The following is a 20,205-nucleotide window of genomic DNA, read 5'->3' on the forward strand; positions in this document are numbered from 1 at the left end:
AAAAAGTCATTCCTCTCGCAATGTTTGGATCCCAGGAAAATCGAATAGTCATTTTGCGAGGTATTATTGCAAGACCTATTATACCATTGTCTGCCAATTAAAAATTGATTGGATGCAATGAGAATTGCATTTTGACGCTTCTTTTGTATCTTTAGCCATGACGCGCTTTATACGCCTACGAAAATTCGAGACCATGTCACTTCAATACGTGCTCCAAGGATTCAGAATGAGCGACTGCCAATGGCTTCAAGATACCCGGCTTCGGAAGCCAGATAGTCGCGTCCACCATACCCCGCCAACAGCTTCAGACAAACAACACGAGATCTTGCATGAATTCCTCTACTGGATGTTTGACGGGTTCTTGATACCGTTGCTTCAGGTACGCTGTCGACAGAAATAATCTAGTACGCCTATCAGCTACGTAAGATCCGGCCATTGATTTCTTCCTTGCAGGCCAGCTTCTATATTACAGACAGCTCATTCCAACGAAACAAGATTTTTTATTACCGTCATGAACTCTGGCAATTGATAACGAAGCCCGCAGTAGCCTCGATCCAAAAAGACATGTTTATTCAACTGGAACAGGTACGTGAGCATAAATAACTCTAGCCGCTTGCGTATCTCCTGGCAGCTACTGTTTTCGCAGGCCAACACTAATATCGTCCTCTTTTTTTTTTTTTTTTTTTTTTTTTCCTAGGGAGAGATTGCAAAATGCAACCAAACATACGCTAAAGTCCGACTCCTACCAAAGATACACGACCTCAGACCCATAATCAATCTACGCAAAAAGTCGTCCAAGCTAGTAAGATGCCAAAGTTGAGATGATTCTCTTTTCAAAAAAGCCATTCCCTGTCGAATGAGATGATAACCATGCATTTCTTGTCTTATTCATGACACGAACACTAGGTGAACGGAACTTCCTCGATAGGCGTGAAGTCCATGAACCAGAAGTTGATGAATCCGTTCTTGATCCTTGCATACGAGAGGGACCGTCAAATGGCCCAGCGAACGAGCTCAGCGATCGGAATGAGTGATCTTTTCTACCGTTGCAAGCAGGCCAAGAGTCGGCTTGTCGATTCATCCGGATCTGAGTCGTAAGTGGGCGATTTGTGGCCAAAGCAGCTGCGCGTCGTGACATCTTCGACAACATTTGCGATATCAATTAACGTTTGCGCATTCTTTCGACGCATAGACCGAAATTATACATGGTCAAAGTAGATATCAAAAAGTCATTCGACTCAATCAACCAGGACAAGCTGCTCGAAATTATTGATCGCGTATTGAAAGAGGTAGGCCTCTTATCCTTATGGATGAGAGTTGCAAAATTTGATCAGCAAACCCGCATTTAATCGATGCAATGTGCTTCTTTTGTAGGATAAGTACATGATACATCGACATTCCAAAGTTGTGCCCTCGAATGGCCGAATAATGAAACGCTTCCTGCCAAAGGCCATCGCTGCCACCGAAGTGCCGCCCTTCTTGGAATTTGCGCGTGATCAAGCGAAGATGTCAAAGCATGCTGTGATTGTTGACAAGGTATATGTCATTCGAGAAAGCCGACAATGCCGTCCTGCAACACGTACTGGTCCGTATTTTCATTCGCGTCCCTAACAAAGATTCTTTTTTTATCATATTAGGTTGTGCATTCTTACGAGGGCAAGACCGCAGTTATAAATATGATCAGGGACCATATCAATACGAACATTGTTAAATTCGGAAAACATTTCTATCGCCAAACGACGGGTATCCCTCAAGGATCAATCCTTTCACCAGCTCTCTGCAGGTATGCGCTGTACTGGAGGCTCAAGATCAAGCAAGCATTCTATTGTATCATTCATAATGCTTATGTGCTCGATTCACTCGTAGATTCTTTTACGACGAGATGGAGCTGAATGTCCTCTCAGATTTGACCCAAAGCAGCGATAGCGTAAGTCCAACCAAAATATCCCAAACAGACAACGTTTAACAATCGCGATTATGGTTGAACTTTGCCCTCACAACATTTCTTTTGGCATGTCCCGTTACTAATAGGAACTGATACGGTTGGCGGACGATTTTTTGTTCATAAGCCAAAGTCGAGAGAAGGCCGTCTCATTCTTGGAGATCATGGCCAAAGGTCATCCAGACTACGGTTGCTTTATCAATGAGAAGAAGACCATCGTCAACTTCGATGTCACCTTGAACGGTGTACCTGTGCAGACGTGTCAGGGGAATGGTAACGTCGAACTCTTTTGCCAGACTATATTGGACCGCAGCCCTCTCAATACACGCTGTCCTTAACAACACCTTTTTTTTATCTGCCATTCCTTAGAGTTCCCATACTGTGGGTTGTTACTTCATACCAGGACGCTGGAAATAAGAGCCGATTACAGTCGATATCATGGTGAAGGTATACATTATTACATCCACGCGGCCAAATGTTCCTGAATGCTCGACATCCCAATAATGATGACCATCATGAACCCTCACGAATACTCGGTCTTAGACATACGCAATCTACTCACAGTCGGACGCGATATGCACCCCGGGCGCTCTATCACCCTCAAGATGAAAAAGTACGTGTCTTTCTCTCCTCCAAACCTCGAGTCGACCCGCCTTACGCTTTATCATCCCTCTAACGCCTTCTTCACTCTCCATGTTTTTACAGAGGGATGCAGCATATGTGCCAAATGGCCTTCTCGGACACGACCTTCAACTCCCTCTCCAAGGTCATGCTCAATATCTTCCAAAACTTTCTCTTCTGCGCGATGAAATTTCATGCCTACTGCCAAGAACTCCGTCTCGACCCTGTCTCTGCAGAACATGTTCATGCCACGGCCCTGCCCTCGATCGTTATGGGAATCCTTCGCGCTTGCTACGGCCTGCTCCATAACGGTCGCCGCTCTGCAGTCGGCATCTCTGCAAGTGTCAAGTTCGAGGTCGCAGAACGACATGTCCAATGGCTAGGCGCGACCGCGTTCTGTAGGGTCTTACCCCGTTGGCCCGTCTATGCTCCGCTCAGAGCCATGCTGCAGGACAAGATTCTGGGGCCTCTGGCTGCCAATGAGAAGGTGCACTTCAAGCGAATGCTGCACTCGATCGTGAGCGATGAGCGCAACAAGATCATGGACAATATCCGGTACACATAAACTGTAATTTTTTTTTTACATTCCATACCCTCATTCACATTACTTGCCAAAAGTTCAATAAAATATGTATGCAATATTATGATGAGCAAACAACAGTATTTGAAAACAAAACAAAAAAAGCTATGGTACTAATGTATGAAGAGAGGATATGTGAGCGGAGAGAGTTTGTGTGGAGGTGTAGATGCAACATAAAAAAAGGGGTCTTGCTGATATACAAAAAAATAAGGGGGGAAGAGGAATGGAGAATGGTTTCGTTCAGCCAAGTGCCATATATTTTTTCGAAACAGAATGACAGGCTTGACCAAGAGAGGGCAGGTTCGTGATGCGTGAGAGAGGATGGAGAGAATAAAAAGCCGGCGCTCGGTGTTCGTCTTATGCCTTCCAGGCGCCGTTCAATTGCATGAGGGTCAAGACAGCATCCATAGGATAATCAGCCTCAAGCATATGACTCGTCTTGATCTCATGTCCGGGCTTTACTGGGGCGTTCAGGACCATCATGGCAGCCGAAGGTGGCGGTATCGGGTTGTTGGCTTCAATCTCGATCAACTGGCGGGCAAGATCTGGGTCCGTGAGCACACCTGTCAACTGGGCAAGGTCGAGATGGCTTCCGTTCTTCTTGACCAAATCGCTCAGCGCCAGCGCTGTCTTGACCGTTGTCGGATCAAACTGGGGGTGCGCGAGTTGAGCCTCCTGAAACTGCTGTTGATGCTGTTGATGCTGTTGTTGATGTTGTTGATGCTGTTGTTGATGCTGGATCTGCTGTCGTGCTTGATGATGAAGTGCCAATTGCTCCTCTAGAGAGATGGACGGCGTTGATGGTTGAGACAGGGGTTCTGTCGATCCAGCTGAATCAGGGTTCCTCCGCCTCTCCTTCTCCTTGCGCTTCAATTGGCGCTTCTCAAACTCCTCCTCCATCCATCGGGTCTTGTGCTCGCTCTCCATTTTACCAAATAGCTTGTTTGCTCTCTTGTGGACTCTGCATCGCAAGTCATTATCCTTGTCTAGACATAGAAGATGCGCGAGTGAGACCGTTAGTCTACGCTTACGGATTAGGAAATCAAGGTTGCACGCGACAAAACAATCGGGCTTTGCCACTTTGCTTGAGCGGGGTGAAAAAAAAATCGATGCGCTGTGACTTCGCTTCAGAAAGAATCGTCACAAAAAAATCGGACGAAAAAAAATATCAAGGACAAAACAGTTGAAGGAAGCGAGGAGAAAGAGGAGAGACGACTAGTGAAAAGAGGCCGGACGCATGGGGACTGCTTCCTCTGAGAAGACGAGTCCTAGACCTGCCAGGGAGTTACCAGGGGTTCCAGGGATACAAAAAAAATATCACATCAATGGGGCACTGACAGGAGAGGTAGGGGAGATACAGGAGGGTGTACTTTAAAAGGGTGTAACTCAGAAAGAACTCTGAATAAAGAGGATGCAAGTCACTAAGTCACTGTACAAGGAGCGGTAGAGTGGACTAGGCAAAGGGGAAGAGAGGTGGGCGAAAGAGATGGGCGGACAGTCAATCTGCCAGAGAGTGGAATCAAACATCCTGAAGGTGCAAGAGGTGAATCGGACTTACTCCTTTCCTCGTTCTGCTCTCTCCATCGCTTCTTGCGCTCACGGTTCTCGTTGCGGACCCTCTGCTTGAGGGATTCAGTAGCAGGATCCGCTGCTTTGTTAGAGTCATCACGAATCATTTTGAAACTAGAAGAATATGTGAGAGTGGTCGTAAGGAACGGAGGCGACAGGAATAGAGAGAGAAAAGAGAGCGGTCTTTACAAGGAGAGAGAGAGAGAGAGAGAGAGAGAGAGAGAGAGAGAGAGAACAGACCAGGTCCGCCCATATATTCCAAGTCACATCACGTGTAAGGTCTAAACGCGTTTACTACGGCGTGAATCTATGGTTTACAAGCGACTATCGATGCTAGCCGCTGCTGAAGCACCCCGGACAGGCGCTCTTCCTTCAAAAGCCTCGCGCAGCACCTCCCAAATAGTTGAAGCATAGTAAAACTCGATATCGCTACGGACATTGGCGGGTACATCCGAGGCAACATCCTTTTGATTGCGAAGAGGCATGATAATCTTGCGAACGCCGGCGCGGTGGGCAGCGATGACCTTCTCCTTGATGCCTCCCACAGGCATAACCAGTCCACGGAGCGTGAACTCGCCCGTCATGGCAGTCGTACTGGGGACAGTCTTATTGGAGAACATTGAGACCAGTGCGCATACCATGGCGATACCAGCAGAAGGTCCATCCTATTCGTGAGATCAAATAATAAAGAGAGCGCGTTAATACTTCTTGTTGACATTGTATACCAGACATAACATGACACTTGGTTTTGCCACTTTCGTACCTTTGGAGTTGCACCACTGGGCATATGGATGTGAACATCTGCCTTCTCCATCACATTCTGGCCTGGACTATTGGTTAGGCCGATTTCATATCCATGGCCCTTGACCCAGCTCAGCGCGATCTGTGCACTCTCCTTGATCACATCTCCGAGACTACCTGTAAGTTGGAGATGACCCTTGCCAGGCATCTGCGAGACTTCAATAAACATGATTCCGCCACCAACGCCATTGTACGCCATGCCGGTGACAACTCCTGGAACGGCGACTCTCTCCGTGACCTCGTTCACAAATTTTTCCTGGCCCAAAATGTCTTCAACATCTGCCAAAGTAACCAGCGGCTGGTATTCAGCAGCGCTGTCTGTTGTACCAGACTGCTTACGTTCCTGATACTCAGCATATTCGACAGCCTTTGAGCGGACAAGAGCTCCGATTTCTCGCTCCAGATGGCGAACACCACTTTCGCGTGTGTACCCGGTCGCGACCTTGAGCAAGGCTTCCTGCGTGACCTGAACATCATCCTCGCTGAGCCCATGCTGCCGAATCTGTTTGGGCAAAAGGTGATTGGTGGCAATCGCCAGTTTCTCAGCATAGGTATATCCAGGAATGGTAATGAGTTCCATTCTGTCCAAGAGTGGTGCAGGGATGGTGTCTATAGAGTTGGCAGTGGCGATGAATAGAACCTTGGACAGGTCGAATGGAACGTTCAGGTAATGATCGGTCTACACAGCAGTTGGTAGAGACGTTAGCGGTGGAGTCTGATTCTGACCACATTAACCAAAAACAAAGTACAATGACCTACAAAGGTGCTGTTCTGTTCAGGATCAAGGACTTCCAGGAATGCGGCCGAGGGATCTCCATGATGGCCCCTGGACCCTACTTTATCGATTTCGTCTAAAAACGAATGACAGAATTGTCCGTAAGTACATCACGCTTTCACTCAGAGCAAATGCCACAATTCCCATACAGTGCAGTTTTGTTCTTACCAAGAAGAAAGACGGGGTTGTTGACCTCGCACTTCTTTAACCCGTGAATTATAAGGCCAGGTAGGGCGCCGACATATGTACGACGATGGCCTCGGATCTCGGACTCGTCCCACACTCCACCCAGAGAGATTCGATGGAATTTCCTGCCCATAGCCGTAGCAATCGATCTTCCCAGTGATGTCTTTCCAACCTAAATGTCATAAAGGATAAAGGATAAAGAAAAAAAAAGTATAAGAACATGTTCTTGATCATGAAAAAAATGTCCCGACAACATTTCTTTGCAGCTACAACACATACTCCAGGTGGGCCAACCAGACAAAGGATGGGTCCTCGGACATCGCCTTTCAGCTGCTGTAGCTTGGCGACAGCCAGGTACTCCAAAATCCTGCGCTTGACCTTTTCCAATCCATGATGGTCATCGTTCAACTGCTTTCTCGCTCGTTCGACATCCAAGATATCTTCGCTCGACTTTGACCAGGGCAAATCGCCAAGCCAGTCCAAGTAATTTCTGATAACAGAATACTCGGACGAGGATGGCTGCATCTTTTTCAATCGCTTCAGCTCTCGATCAGCAGCCTTTTGGACATCGGGAGGCAAGTTGGCTGCAGCAAGTCGCTTCTCAATGATTGTCATTTCGTCGTCATCGCCCGTGTCCTTCTCGCCGAGCTCCTCCTTGATTGCTGCCAATTGTTCACGAAGGTAGAACTCGCGTTGCTTCTTGTTCAGCTTTCCTTCGACATTATCGTGGACCTTTTGTGAAATCTTCAGCACCTATACAGCCCATTCCGTAACAACAAGGTATAGAAATGATTAGTTTTGAGATAATGTAAGCAACCGTAGGCATGAGGAAATTATTGAGTTCTTACGTGAATCTGTCTGGTCAAGAGCTCCACTGCCTTTGCGATTCGCTCCTTGAGATCGACAGCGTCAAGAATTATGATCTTCTCCTCGATCGTGCTTTCAATCGTGCTCATCAGTAGATCAACAACCTGGCCAGGGATGACCGTCACATTGTCGAGGAACTTTTGCAACTGTGTCAAGACAGGTGCAGGCAGCTTGAGAGTCTGCAAGAGGGATACGAATTCCCGCGATGTTGATCTCAGAATCACGATTTGGTCTTGCAGCGTTTGATCGGACCTATCGACGGCCTTGTCGGGCAAAGGTGTAACTTCAGCCTCGAAAAAGGGCGACTGGGATATGATCTTGTTCAAGCGGAGACGAACCAGACCTAGTAGCGGTTAGGGAGAAGTGGGAAGCGTAACAGGTCAATAGGCCGTTTGATCCTAATACCCCAGGTCCTGCCAATAACGCAAGCGGCACAAAAGAAGAGTCCCTGTCGCACGACATCTGTATGACAAAATCAAGCGAAAAGTTGACTGTACCTTCCAGAACAACGGTAAAGCCGCCAACTGCACGCTCCAATCTGACAAGCCGAGCCGCGCAGCCGGTCGAGTGGATGTCGGCGGGGTCCAGAGAGCCCCCGATTCTCACAAGCTGACCGTCTCCCTTGCTTGGTACCGGATACACAGGCGAGGGCCCCGGGATGACGAACTCGGGTTTGCCACCCTTCCCATTCCTTGTGTCACCGTTGTCGGACGCGGGTGACACTTTAGTTGGAGAAGTGGGGGAGGCTGATGCTGAGGAAATACGGACAGGGAAGGCACCGATGATGCACTTGTTCAGGTCTCTGCTATCGACTGTGCGGAGGAGTTTTTCGAACAGAGGGATGGAATCCCGTCGGGAGATTTGCATCCGGGTGACAACTCCAGGCAAGAGTACCTTGTCGTGGAGGGGAAGTAAGGGTAGAGTGCGGGGAATAGGTGTGGAGGAGCTGGAGCGAATCATGGTGTTGATGCTCCTGTGGTGTTGTGGTGTTGTGGTGATAGGGCGTACGTTAGATAAGTTGAGAGTTGGGAATGGAAAGTTGGAGCAGCCAAGAGGACAGGGGGATTGAGAGATGAATGAAGAAGAAGAAGGAGACCGTTGGTTCCATTTGGTTCATGGAAACGCAGTTTGGGCGCAAGAAGGTGCTTCCTGGAGCAGGCTGCCGTCTGTCACATCACCGGAGTCACTGACCAATCACACCCATCGTTTCACGTGCAGTATTTTCTCCACCATTTCAAAGTCAAACTCCCTCCTGGGGCTCGGTTTTATTCCTGCCGATCGAACTGCTCAGTGGCGGCTCTGCGGGGGAAAGGCAGAAGATCAACGCATCAACGATCTTCATAGGATACCCTAAGCAATTGACGTTGTTCCGGCGCAGAAGGATATCATCATTGAACGGAATAGCATCGGTTCAGCGCCAGGGAGGCTCCTTGTAGCGCAGCATCATTGGCATCCCCTGCCTGCCATCCAGCTCTGCAACATATCCGGATTATGCATTGCTGCAGGAATTGCGGGAATGCGAACCAAAGCAAATGCCCTGTGCGCGCACCCACTTCTTTTGTTTTGCACCCTGTTGATCCGTTGATGGCCTACGAGGAAGAAGATAGGTCATTCCTTTGCAGCGCATGATGAGGAAATGATGGGAGCATATTGGAAGGAAAGACTAAAAGGAGTTTTGTACAGGGGAGGATCAACGGCTAACCATCCTTTTTCCTTACCACGCACCAACAACATACTTGCCACTACTTGCCACCAAAGCACACACACACACAGTGACAAAGCACCTGTAGACGCGAAGGACACGTAGAGGACGTACTGCCACTCATGAGCGGTCTCCAGAACACCAATGGGAATGCGAATAGGAATGGGAATGGGACGAGTAAGGACGGACACGCCAATGACAACCACCCTGCAAGCGACAACAACGACTTTGCCAGCGAAACGACGCCTCTGCTGTCCGGCAGTAACAACACTGCAGTAGAGCAGCAGCACAGCACAACACACCAGCCGCCTTCAGCTCTCCACAATGCCTCCGATGTTGAACAGGGACTTTCCAACTCTGCACAGCCGTCCCTCCTGCCCGTACCACCTGAACGCCTCAACCATTGGAGCCGCGTGTACTCCATCTCCGTCAAGACCATAGGCGCACTCTTGCTCCTCTGCCTCCTCGTCGCAGCGCTCTTCCCATGGATCGCCCAACGAGTTCTCGACCATGCTATGGTCCTCGAGATCCAAAAGACGGACATCCACGACATGGACGACACAGGGTTCCAGATATCGATCCAGAGCACCATCTACCTTGACTCGGCCAAGGATGGCTTCTGGGGACTGACGGGGATCATGCAGGCCGTCTTCCGACCGACCATGACGATCAAGCCCACCACTTTGACGCTAAACGTTCCCAGCGCAGATGTCGATGTCCAGATGGCCGAATTTGAGGTGGAGCGACAGCAGATGCGAATGGGTGATATCCTGCAGCTCGAAATTGCGACACATGTCCGAGTGACGGATTCAAAACTTATGGCCGAGTTCTTTGGAAAGACACTGCAGCAATCGACCGTGGACTTGGCAGTACAGGGTCCGATTTTGATGAGACTGGGACCACTCTGGTACATGAAATTGCGCATTAATCGAGTGGTACCGATGGAGGGGCTGAGGGGCGTTCAGGATGCGGCTTTGATTTCGTTGGAACTTCCAGATAACCATCCTCTAGGCGGTGTGATCATGTCGGGTGTGGCGCGGATCAGGAACCCATCTAGCGTGGTCTCATTACAGATGGACAATATTACTTTTGGGATCTATCTACCCTCCAAGACATATCCTGATGTGGATCTGTACAAGATTGCAGAGGTGTCCTCTACAGAGCTGCGACTCGAAGCTGGCAAATCGAACGATATTGCGCTCATGGGTCGGCTCTTCCATCTCGACGACTGGAGTCGCACCGAAAAAGAAGGACGGCGGGAACCCGATCTCGGGTTGGGGTCGGAGAAACAGCTGCTGTTGGGTCAGCTCTTGTCGAGATTCATTCAGGGAAATAATTCGACGATCCAGGTGCGAGCTCTCAGCAAGGACCCAAACATGCCCTTGTGGCTATCTGAGGCACTCAAGACCATTGTTTTGACCATGGTCTTCCCTGGTTCACCCACGAAGGATTTTATTCGATCGTTAGATATGAACCAGCTTGAGTTTGGATTCACACACGACCAGAAGTCCGCCCAACTGAGTGGACAACTGTCGAGCGTGCTTCAGCTTCCACCAAATGTCACATTCCCGATCAAGCTGCTCAAGATGAAGCCGACAGTGTGGCTCAAACCACCAGGTGGCGATCGCATGGCGTCGCTCAATATCCATGATTTTTTACCGACAGTGAGTCGACAACATGGAACGACTCTGGAAGTACAAGTCGAGCTAGAAGAAACGCCACTGCAGGTGCTCTCGGAGCGATTGCCAGAGTTTTACGGATTTTTGAACTCGTCATTCACGAGCGACTGGATCGAGCTTGGCATCACCGGTGAAGCTTCGGCTGTTGTTGACACGGGGCTTGGGACCTTTGAGCTGGGACCGATCCCCTTTGATGTCGTTACCACCCAGAGAGGTAAGCGTATACGCGCGACACGGACAGCAGAATATGCACCCCTGTGCAGTATGCCCTGTTTGCTAACCTGATATTCCGTAACGTGAATACATTATCACCTAGGTCTCGGTGGACTTGTCACTGTTCCGCCACTGCTCGAGAAGTTGGACGTGGTCGATAGCACAGAGCACTCGCTGACGGTCAAGGCGACCCTGGTTCTTTGGAACCCATCCAACATCAGCGCAACTTTAGGCGACCTGTCGTTCATGTGGTCCTATGGCGGATATCTAATTGGTATGGCCACCGTCCCGGACTTGACCTTGCACGCTGGGAATAATACGGTCGAGTGTATTGGTATGATGAATCCATCGATTGACTGCGCTCGTAAGCCTGATCCCAGCTGCGACCCCGGACTCGCCAGGAATGCTTCACGAGAATTTATTTCAAAGTACATATCTGGTATGTCCTAGTGCTCCTGTTCTTCTTTGCTATTCTTTGGATTATAGGTGGGGGTGAACCTATCATAAACCTGACCCCCTTCATTCTGTACACCACCCGCTACATAGGCGATAATACAACGACGATCGACGTCCTAGGCTATGCTGGATCAACGCGTATCCCTCTGCTCCAGCCCATGATGTCCTCCTTCTCGATTTCCACTCACTTGCCGGCGATCGAGCAAGACTTCCTCATCTCCGCCACTCTCTACCTGCTCTCTCACACTCTCGTCCTCGAGCTCCTGAACCCTCTGGACACGGTCATCACCGTTCTATATGTCAACGCTACGACCACGTACAAGGATGAGCGTCTTGGGCATGTCCTCGTCGACTTTGAACACGATATTGCGAGTCCGAAACCGATCCTGATCCCAGCCAACGACCACCAGAACGAGACCTCGGGATATGTGAAAACTCCTCGATTGCCGGTGACATTTGATCTGTCCTCAGTGGGTTATGAGGCGCTGAAGAAGGCTCTGGGTGGATCGTTAGAGGTCGATGTGGTGTGTCACATCAAGGCGAAAGTAGGCGCGTTGCTGATGTGGGTCGATTTTGTGAAGGACGGCGTCAATGCGAATGTTCGCAAGGGGTTCTAAGGCATAGCATACGTCAATTTGTATGCTTTCATGTATATAGGTCTTCTGTATAATCTGAGGGCGTCTGTAATATAGCATAACTGGCAGAACTAAGATTGGCCTAACTATTGGCGTGGTTTTATTACAATTAGCATAGTATTTTAAGCATACACGCCCTCAGAGAAGGTGTTGGAGACCATCGCTTCCTGCCGTGAGAGTCGCACGAACTCCTGACGCTCATCCTCCGTCATGGCCTCCAGCAGCTCTCGCAGCTCAGCCTCCTCGTCAAAGTCTTTAAGTTCATCCATGGTGAGCTCTACAGTCGACTCCCCATCATCGCTTTCGACCTCGAGCACTTGTAGTTCTTCGCCCTCCGTATCATCATCGTCCTCATCCTCATCTCGCTGCACCTCATACACGGACGAAACGTCAAAGACCTTCCTGGGGATGACTGCAGGGATCACAATCTTTGCAGGCTGTGGAGCGACCTCAACATTGGTTCGGTTAAGGATCTTGGAGTGGAGAGCATTCTGCGCGCGTTCCATGGCCTGCTCAAATTTAGAGGCTCTGCTCTTGACGTCTGGGATGGACCTTGTAATCAGCAACGGTTCTGGGGATGGGCGATAATTCTTCATGGCGGGCTCGGTTGACTCGACAACAACGACGGTTTCTGTAGAGGACGCTGTCGATTCCTCACTCTTCCTCTCCTCCCGCTGTTCCTGACCCGGCGCGCTCGTAGGCACGCTGGGTACTGTGATAGGTGCCACAACCTCGTCCTTCGGCTGTGGTTGAGCAATCACGGCAGCAGCCTGTGACAAGAGTCCTCCATGTGTCGGCTCCGTAACTGGCTTCTCGGCTGGGTAGCATCGAAGATTGCTGTCGCCAATCATAGTCGCATTCTTGAGCAACAGGTCCATTGAGGTCATGTGCGGGATACTAAGGGGTCGTCTCTGTCGTGTGGTTGGTTCGGCTACCAGGCTGTACGCACTTCCGAAGGACGACGCAGTTGCTGAAGGTTCCGCTATGGTGTTTGTCGCCGTCGTTATAGTGGGAACCATTATGCCGGAATCGTGATTGGAGATCTCCTGCTTGGAATCCTGGTCAGTCTCTGCCTTTGAGGGTGTGATCTTGACATCGACCGACTGAATGTCCTTCGTAACCTGGTTCAAGGCTGCAGCTGCAGCCTTCTCTCGGATCCGCTCGACGTCCTGCATTGTCAGACCAGCCAGGGCCATAAATTCTTCGAACTCTTGGTCGCTCAAGTAATCGAACGCCTCCAAGATTTCGGCCTCCTCCATCGTGACATCGTCCTCCGCCTGAATCGCTGCGGCCGCTTCAGCTGCTGCCCTTTCGAGCGCCTCCTCCTGCGCTGCAGCCTCGGCCTTCGCCTGTGCGGCCAGTCGGGCCCGTTTCTCTCTCCGACGCTTCTTCTTCATATCGATTTCTCGCTGCTCCATCGCCTCCTCTGCCGAAAGCCCTTGTGTTTCGTATACCTTGAGCTCCTTACGCAGCTGGCGGGTTCTTTCTCGGCGTAGGCCATGTGTGGATACTGGGCTCGTTTTCAGTTGCGAGAACGTTGATTGCGTATGAGTTCTGTACAGCTGTCTCTGCCCTGAGTGCATATCCCGGTTCCTATACATGATGCAAATCGGTACCGCCGCTCCAGTCCTTGGTCTCGACGGAACTGCACCAGACAATCCAGAGTCCGAAGAGGAAGTGAAGGAGGAAATGGAAGAGAACTGTCGAAGCATCCTGTTTTGCAGACGCAGTTGCATGATTCTCTTGGACGTGATCGTCCTGCGCTTCTTCTCGGTCCTGGCAATGGAAAGGAAGTTCTGGAGCTCGCGTCGCTGGATCGCATGTTGACTGATTCCAAAAATATCGCCAGGGGAGACCGGGTATATGTTTTGCTCGATTGTTCCGAAACGTGCCGTCGATGACTTTGCGCGAACCAAATTGGGTCGCGTCGCTGGAGAATTGCGAAGAGGGTGGGACCTTGAGATCGTTCGTGAAGACGCAAGTGTGGATGTTGAAGAGTTGCTCAAGAGGGTCCTTGAGGACGATGACCTTGTCGCGTAATATTCCAGTGTCGCCACAGATATACTCTTCCGCAGATCCGCCAGCACATGCTCGACATTCTCCTCTTCCTGCGTCTTCACTTCGACAATCTGGAGTTTCTGCACGACAGCTGTATCGGCTCCATCGTCCAACTGCATATCCAGCACTGAGATGGCGTCATCAGCGACGACCCGCTCCTTCCTGTTTGCATATAGCGAGATCTCCTTCACATCTGCTGGCAGATGTGGGATGACCACTGGAGAATCCGGTGGCAGTCCCTTTGCGATCCTGGCCTCACGCTTCAGAATATTGTGTGCGCCCTCCAGTCCATGCTCTCGTTCCAGAGCCTCCAGACGCTGCTCTGCCAAGAGTTTGTCTCGCGTCACCAGTTTCTGCTCGAGCTCATCTGCAGACAGATCTCGTTCTTCTCGATAGGCGTAAATGATGTGATAAAATGCGCCTGTGAACTTTTTAACGGTCGTCGACAGCAGATAACGCGTGTCCCATGTGGGCATGAACTCATCCAGACCAAAGCAGCATGACCCCGGATAGACTGAGAGTCTACTGCTGCTGAGATGGTTGTATAGCGAATTGTCTACCAGGTCACAGCAGAGGTCCAGAATCTCCACAAAAAGGAACCGATTCAACTCTGGAAGCAGGCTCAGTAGCTCGAAAAAGAAGCGCCCTGTGTAATTTTTTTTTTGTTGTTGTGTTTGTAGTTGTAGTTGTTACGAATGTTAGTGAAAGGCATTATGAGCACAGCTCAGATCTGTCATCCATGTAAAGTAAAAAAATGAATAACTTGCCATTGGGATTCTGGAACATCTCTTGAACGTGTGGAGGGATGAGGGGTGGATATGTGCGTGAGAGCACAGTTGTTAAGAGGCCGGCGACGGTATCCACACGCATCATCTTGACCGAGAACAGCTGGCTCTTCTTGGGATCCTTCAGTAGCTTCAGAGCCCCCTCAACGGAAGGGCTGTAGAATGCGTTCCGAAAGAGATGCTTGTGCTTCAGTCCTAAAAGTACGCCAAAGAACCAAAAAAAAAAAAAAAAAAAAAAAAAAATTGCTCAGTAGGGGCGAGAGCACAGATGGTGACGAGATCTGCAGCGGATTTGCTCATTAGGGATAGGGGCTAGGATCCCGTCTTTTTATTCTCTTACCCCGCAGTTTGATCTCGTCAATGCAGCACATGATGATCTTATGGCTGTACTCGATCGGCATCAGATCGATCTTCGTGATGTCGACTATGTCCGAAGGAATGTGCGTATCGCATAATAGAAGACTGTTAGTGGTTAAATGAAAAGGGTTGGAATGTGAACCGTGCTAACAAAAAAAAACGTGGCTGTTTCGACTCTCCGGGAAAAATAAAGTTTTTAGGCAACCTTACCTGGCTTGAGAGTATTATGGACCGAGGAACCACCCCTGGTTCGCTCGGTTGGAAACAATGGAAGGGCCTTTTTCTGATTGACTTTTTGCTGGTGCTTAATATTCTGGCGGATTGTATTCTTGCTGACAACCTGACGCTGGAGGTTGGAGCTTGCAGGATGGGTATAAATACTATTGGTGTTGACGGTGTAGTTGGCAGTCGAGCTGGACATGAATGAGGCCACAGAGGCGTGATGAGCAATGCTGTGGGGGCGCTGTGTGGGATCATGCTTCAGCTGAGCAGGCTCGGATGTGTCGGTACTAAACAAAAGGGTAGAGTAGGGTTGGCTGTTGGATCGCGAGGTGTGATACGGGTACGATGCATGTTTCGCCTGCTTCGCTTCTGCCGCAAACGAGAGAGTGGAGCTTCTTTTTGTAAGAGACATGACTGAACGAGGAATGGAGAAGGAAATACGAAGGAGAGACGGGGTTTATATAAGGATCGCAAGGAGGGGGCGAAGTCCAGTGTTGGAAGTATTTAGAACTGTCCTGTAGGAAGTGGCGGTTCCTGGGCCCTGGTTGTTGATAAGGGAGCTGAGGCAGGGGTAAGAGGGAAAGAAACAAGCTGGCTAGCGCGGCAAGCAAGCAGGAGGGAAAGCGAGAAAGAGAGGGAGGTTAATTGGACGGCCACTGTCAGATGTAGGCGATCAGTTGTGCATGCAGCTTGAGAGAGAAAGAAAAAAAGCGACGGAAATTAAAAATGATGGGGATGGTTTGCATTAATGCGATGAGGCAGTGTGAGAAGAGGTGTGGGGGAGGAAATATAATACGGCCAGACCGTGTCAAGGAAGGGAAGAGAGGTGTGAAGAAAGGGAGACGAAAGAAAGAAAAGGATGTCTGAATCGTATCATATCATAACGTATCGTATCGGCCGTTTCTTTCTTATGCTTTGCGTGTCCGCATTAATGAACATCGTTTGGTCCGGACAAAGAAGATGCCGCTGCGCGTCAGGGGATGGTGGACGAAATGGATGTGGCATGCAGGTTCATCTCTTTCCTCGAGAAAAAAATGCCGAACCGTAAAAGGTATTCAGTTCAGGGCCAGCTGTTGTCCGTATATACAATATGAAGATACCTGCCACAACTACAAATACACTTCCACCAACGATAACAAGCCAACAACTACACCATTATGACAGAACTTGCAAGCATAAAAACCTACTAGCATTCGCACTAGCTTGTGCCTGCATACATATGCAGCGAAAACAAAGGTACTTTGACAGACCTGGGTACTGAGATGGCCAAAAGGTCCATAGAGATCACATCACTCTCACCGAGAAATGCAGCATAATGCCCGCCACTCCTTTCTTCCTACACCCTCGGTCCGCGGTCTTTCTCTCCTTGCTGAGCTGAAAACAGGATGGTGTCACAACATATTTGTTCCTCTCTAACACTCCATACCTTTCGCAATAAATGCAAGCTAGCATAGGATGAGAGGGCGCGATCGAAAGCCTGCAGAAGCAAGAAAATACAGTCTAGCTAGAGATACATTTCAGCTGCGGGTCCCCCTTCCAGAGAGGGCATAGCTGCATCTCTTTGGAGCAAAATTACGTTGCGCCTGAGTTGTTTGTTTGTGTTGTGGTTTGCTCCAGGTTGTTTTTGGGAACGCGGCTCACAATACTGCTCTATTTCTGGCTGTTGATCGCGGCACCAAAACCAGACAACAGTGGAATGAGAAAACATCAAGGCATGTCTTTTTAGTGTTAAAGGCGCGTATTACCTAACCAGATGGATTTTGGCACGAATTAGTCTTGGAACCGAGTGCGGCTGAGGCGCGGTGGGTTACACGCATAGACATCTAGTCTACAAGTCCGGTATCCCGCCTCCTCTAATGCTATCTACATACCAGCTCGCTGGATGAGGTGCAGCAAACGCAGTCAGGTCATCGTGCTTTCCGGGAACACTCTTCCGTCTATCTCCCCCCTATCCGCAACGAACCCAAACTGTTTGGAATGGTCGTTCTGTGGCGTGTCCTGCGTTGCCGCATATGGGATGTATCCCCCATAATACGTCTGTGTCTTCATCGTGTTCAGTATGAAGTAAATAGTCGTAAGAGATTCCTGCCTCGCCTCTTGGTAAACAAAAGGGGACGGGAGGGAATCCGAGGTGCAGGTGTAGTCTACATCCGAGATGAAGGATTCGCCACCAGTTGCATTCGAAAGGAGATAGAGCGTGCAATGGTGAAAGAATCTGCCTTCCTGGGATCTTTTAGTTACCGGCCGCAATCCAATTGCGACGTGTGTGTGGTTTTGACATGTAGACCGACTTTTTATCTTCCCTGCGATCCATCCTTTTTTTATCTTTTAGGAACTGTTGGGCATGGCCTAAAAATGATGCGCCACATTCCTTGGGCGGTTTTCTACTCTGGAATGTGCTTGGTCACTTTGAGGTGACGATAAAGTTGGCCAGAGATAGGGTTAGTAAACCCCTCCCCCCTCCTCACGGGCATGAGCCATACACATGCGATTCCCGTCCTTCCTTTTATCAGCCACGACCCAATTACTTTGCGCAGGGACATGGGACAAGATTTATTGCATGTGCCACAAGCATTTGTGGAAATGGATATAATCGGTGCGGTGCAAATCCCTTCGACCTGACCAGCTGCGCTTTGGTACCACAGACCCCGATATCGGGAACGATCATTAAAGGCAGAAGGGCTCGCAGATCACAGTCGCTCTCTGTACGATTTGCCATTTGTAAGCCGAGGCGGAGATAGGCATCCCTTTAACAGCACAATCTTGCGACCTCCCTGGCGACGACAATCAAATTGCCGGCCTGGATGCAGACACACTCCAGCACATGATTAATTAATTAAATGAATGTTCACCCACATGGCCCAGGGAGCTTCACATGAAATGACAGGTTTGGGAGCACAGGTGACAATTGTCATCATCACCGTCCCCGATCATATGGATGAGAGCGGACTAGGTAGTCTATTGTATAGTAGTATTGGTCTTCTTCGAGATTAGAGACGTGATAGGTTTCTACACATGCATTGGTTCTAACTATACAAAACGCGATGCGTGTCTCCAGTTGTTGTAAGATCCCGGGATCCCCTTGAATTATTTTTTTCCGTCAATCCAACAAAGCCAAGCATTGCATCTTGAGATTCAAAGTGGCGACAATAATACGATTGCACGGCCCATCATCCGCTGTGTCGACCTCCATGTGTTTCAAATCTATCGAGGCAGTGGTTGGAATAGGAACACGTTGTTAGAAAAGGTCTATGTCTGCCTCATTCTCCCGCCGGATTAGTACTTACCATTGCTGATGTGGTGCAATGGTCTGCTCATCAGTTGGGCAGTCGCTCGAATCAGGGTAGTTAAGAAGTAGGATGGGTGCTGCAAGGGTCACTTGTAAAGGGTGCGGGAAGGAGGGGGAGAGGGCATTGCGGGAAGGATACGACAGAAAATGCGAAAAATCTCCCGTTGGTAACTTGGTACAGCATTTTGCATATTGGACCACTCTTGTCTGTCTCCCAAGGACATGCAGGGGAGCTTACAAGTAGACATATACTTGTAACATTGGTGTTTTCTAAGCTCGTTTATCTACCATTTGTAAAGGCAGCCCAGTCGAACATCTGCTCGGGGATGCTTGCAAGTGGCAGGAATTGCATATGCACTAAACACAGCAAAGAATGGGCTAAGGAAACAGACGCTAGAGGGGGCGTTAATGATGAAGAATGATACAAGCGCAGCCATGAATGGGGGACATGGACCACATTATTTCCAGAAACTCTTTGCCTTACTGCCCAAGTAAGTGCCCATGGCGTCCATGCGTTGTGTCATGGTTTGCCGCGGACAATTGTTTTTGTTTCTTGTCGATAAAGTCTCGCTTTTAGAAAGACAGATGCTCTGCCTTAAAGACGTTTTTTTATACCCCCAGCATGAGCATGCAGCACAAAAAAAAAAATAATTATACGCCATGCATGTTCCAGCAAGCATTGGTCCTGTTGTGGCACATACGCACATAAGGCGCGCATCAACAGTGCCATCGTGTCCATATCCGCTAAAATTTGTACGGTACTTTTTCGTTGGGGAGAGTAAAGGAAAAAAATAAAAGAAAAGGGAATGGATGGCAAGAAAGTGGAGGCGATAGAATCAGTCGACAGAAAACCATTAACTGGCATAGTTCTTCCAGGTCAGTTCATTCGACGGTAGTGTATGAGAATAGACCATGCACATGTGTTGTATCAAAGCGAATGTATATGGGCATGTCTCTCTGGAGAAGAGAGTTCAATTACTGCTGTAAAGTGCTCATGATGGCTCCTTTTCTACTGAGCTATTGAATCGATTAGAGTAGAGGATGACTGATGGTTATCATGCGTCGGCATATGGAATACGGATTGACAAGCGGAATAACACAATCCAAACCCAACCTGCCCGTGCTTAAGAAACAGAACTTTAATCTTTTGCCAGCCTGTTAGCCTGCCCGCCCATCGTGTGCCACGCGAGAGAAGAGAGAGCAAGAGAGAGTGTGGACCAAAGAGACAACAAACAGACACACGGGAAAGGTGGGTGGAATTGTATTGTCTCCGCCGGTCTGTTCGCTTTCGATCGTTGGGGCAAGCAGCAGGATGTAACAAACAAAATAAACAGCAATCAATGAACGAGCAGGGAGCAGGGAGCAGGGAGCAGCGTATCTCAAAAGCATAAGCAAAGGCACAAGGGCAGGCACAAGGGCAAACACAAGGGCCATGGTATGTCCATGGCATCATCGAATCGTATCGAGT

At 49.3% G+C, this 20,205-nt stretch overlaps 5 protein-coding genes across 5 annotated transcripts; 1 reads left to right on the forward strand and 4 right to left on the reverse strand.

Moving 5' to 3' along the window:
- Positions 1–3,500: 3,500 nt before the first annotated feature.
- Positions 3,501–4,904, reverse strand: BC939DRAFT_489769 (uncharacterized protein; the record flags this gene model as incomplete). The annotated part of the gene is made up of 3 exons (XM_051559426.1): positions 4,702–4,904; positions 4,076–4,129; positions 3,501–3,769 (listed from the first exon to the last, which is right to left on the reverse strand). The coding sequence occupies exons 1-3, from the start codon at positions 4,817–4,819 to the stop codon at positions 3,501–3,503; spliced, it is 441 nt and encodes a 146-aa protein (XP_051416172.1). The 5' UTR covers positions 4,820–4,904.
- A 46-nt stretch (positions 4,905–4,950) lies between these two features.
- BC939DRAFT_439180 (Lon protease C-terminal proteolytic domain-containing protein) lies at positions 4,951–8,492 on the reverse strand. Its single transcript, XM_051553931.1, has 7 exons — positions 7,839–8,492; positions 7,323–7,684; positions 6,754–7,227; positions 6,457–6,646; positions 6,273–6,364; positions 5,476–6,192; positions 4,951–5,377 (listed from the first exon to the last, which is right to left on the reverse strand). The coding sequence occupies exons 1-7, from the start codon at positions 8,299–8,301 to the stop codon at positions 5,027–5,029; spliced, it is 2,649 nt and encodes an 882-aa protein (XP_051416173.1). The 5' UTR covers positions 8,302–8,492; the 3' UTR covers positions 4,951–5,026.
- A 397-nt stretch (positions 8,493–8,889) lies between these two features.
- On the forward strand, positions 8,890–12,069 carry BC939DRAFT_439181 (uncharacterized protein). Its single transcript, XM_051553932.1, has 3 exons — positions 8,890–10,936; positions 11,039–11,374; positions 11,482–12,069. The coding sequence occupies exons 1-3, from the start codon at positions 9,166–9,168 to the stop codon at positions 12,006–12,008; spliced, it is 2,634 nt and encodes an 877-aa protein (XP_051416174.1). The 5' UTR covers positions 8,890–9,165; the 3' UTR covers positions 12,009–12,069.
- A 9-nt stretch (positions 12,070–12,078) lies between these two features.
- BC939DRAFT_280398 (uncharacterized protein) lies at positions 12,079–16,058 on the reverse strand. The gene is made up of 4 exons (XM_051551204.1): positions 15,437–16,058; positions 15,210–15,293; positions 14,852–15,064; positions 12,079–14,730 (listed from the first exon to the last, which is right to left on the reverse strand). Exons 1-4 carry the CDS (start codon positions 15,858–15,860, stop codon positions 12,149–12,151), a joined length of 3,303 nt encoding a protein of 1,100 aa, XP_051416175.1. The 5' UTR covers positions 15,861–16,058; the 3' UTR covers positions 12,079–12,148.
- Positions 16,059–18,630: 2,572 nt separating this feature from the next.
- BC939DRAFT_439193 (uncharacterized protein) lies at positions 18,631–19,130 on the reverse strand (the record flags this gene model as incomplete). The annotated part of the gene is made up of 3 exons (XM_051553933.1): positions 19,026–19,130; positions 18,736–18,826; positions 18,631–18,652 (listed from the first exon to the last, which is right to left on the reverse strand). Coding segments are annotated over exons 1-2 (153 nt in total), but the record flags the coding sequence as incomplete, so codon positions are not given.
- Between the last annotated feature and the right edge of the window lie 1,075 nt (positions 19,131–20,205).

Source organism: Gamsiella multidivaricata (assembly GCF_025024155.1).
Source record: "Gamsiella multidivaricata strain RSA 2152 chromosome Unknown BC939scaffold_7, whole genome shotgun sequence".
NCBI lineage: Eukaryota > Fungi > Mortierellomycota > Mortierellomycetes > Mortierellales > Mortierellaceae > Gamsiella > Gamsiella multidivaricata.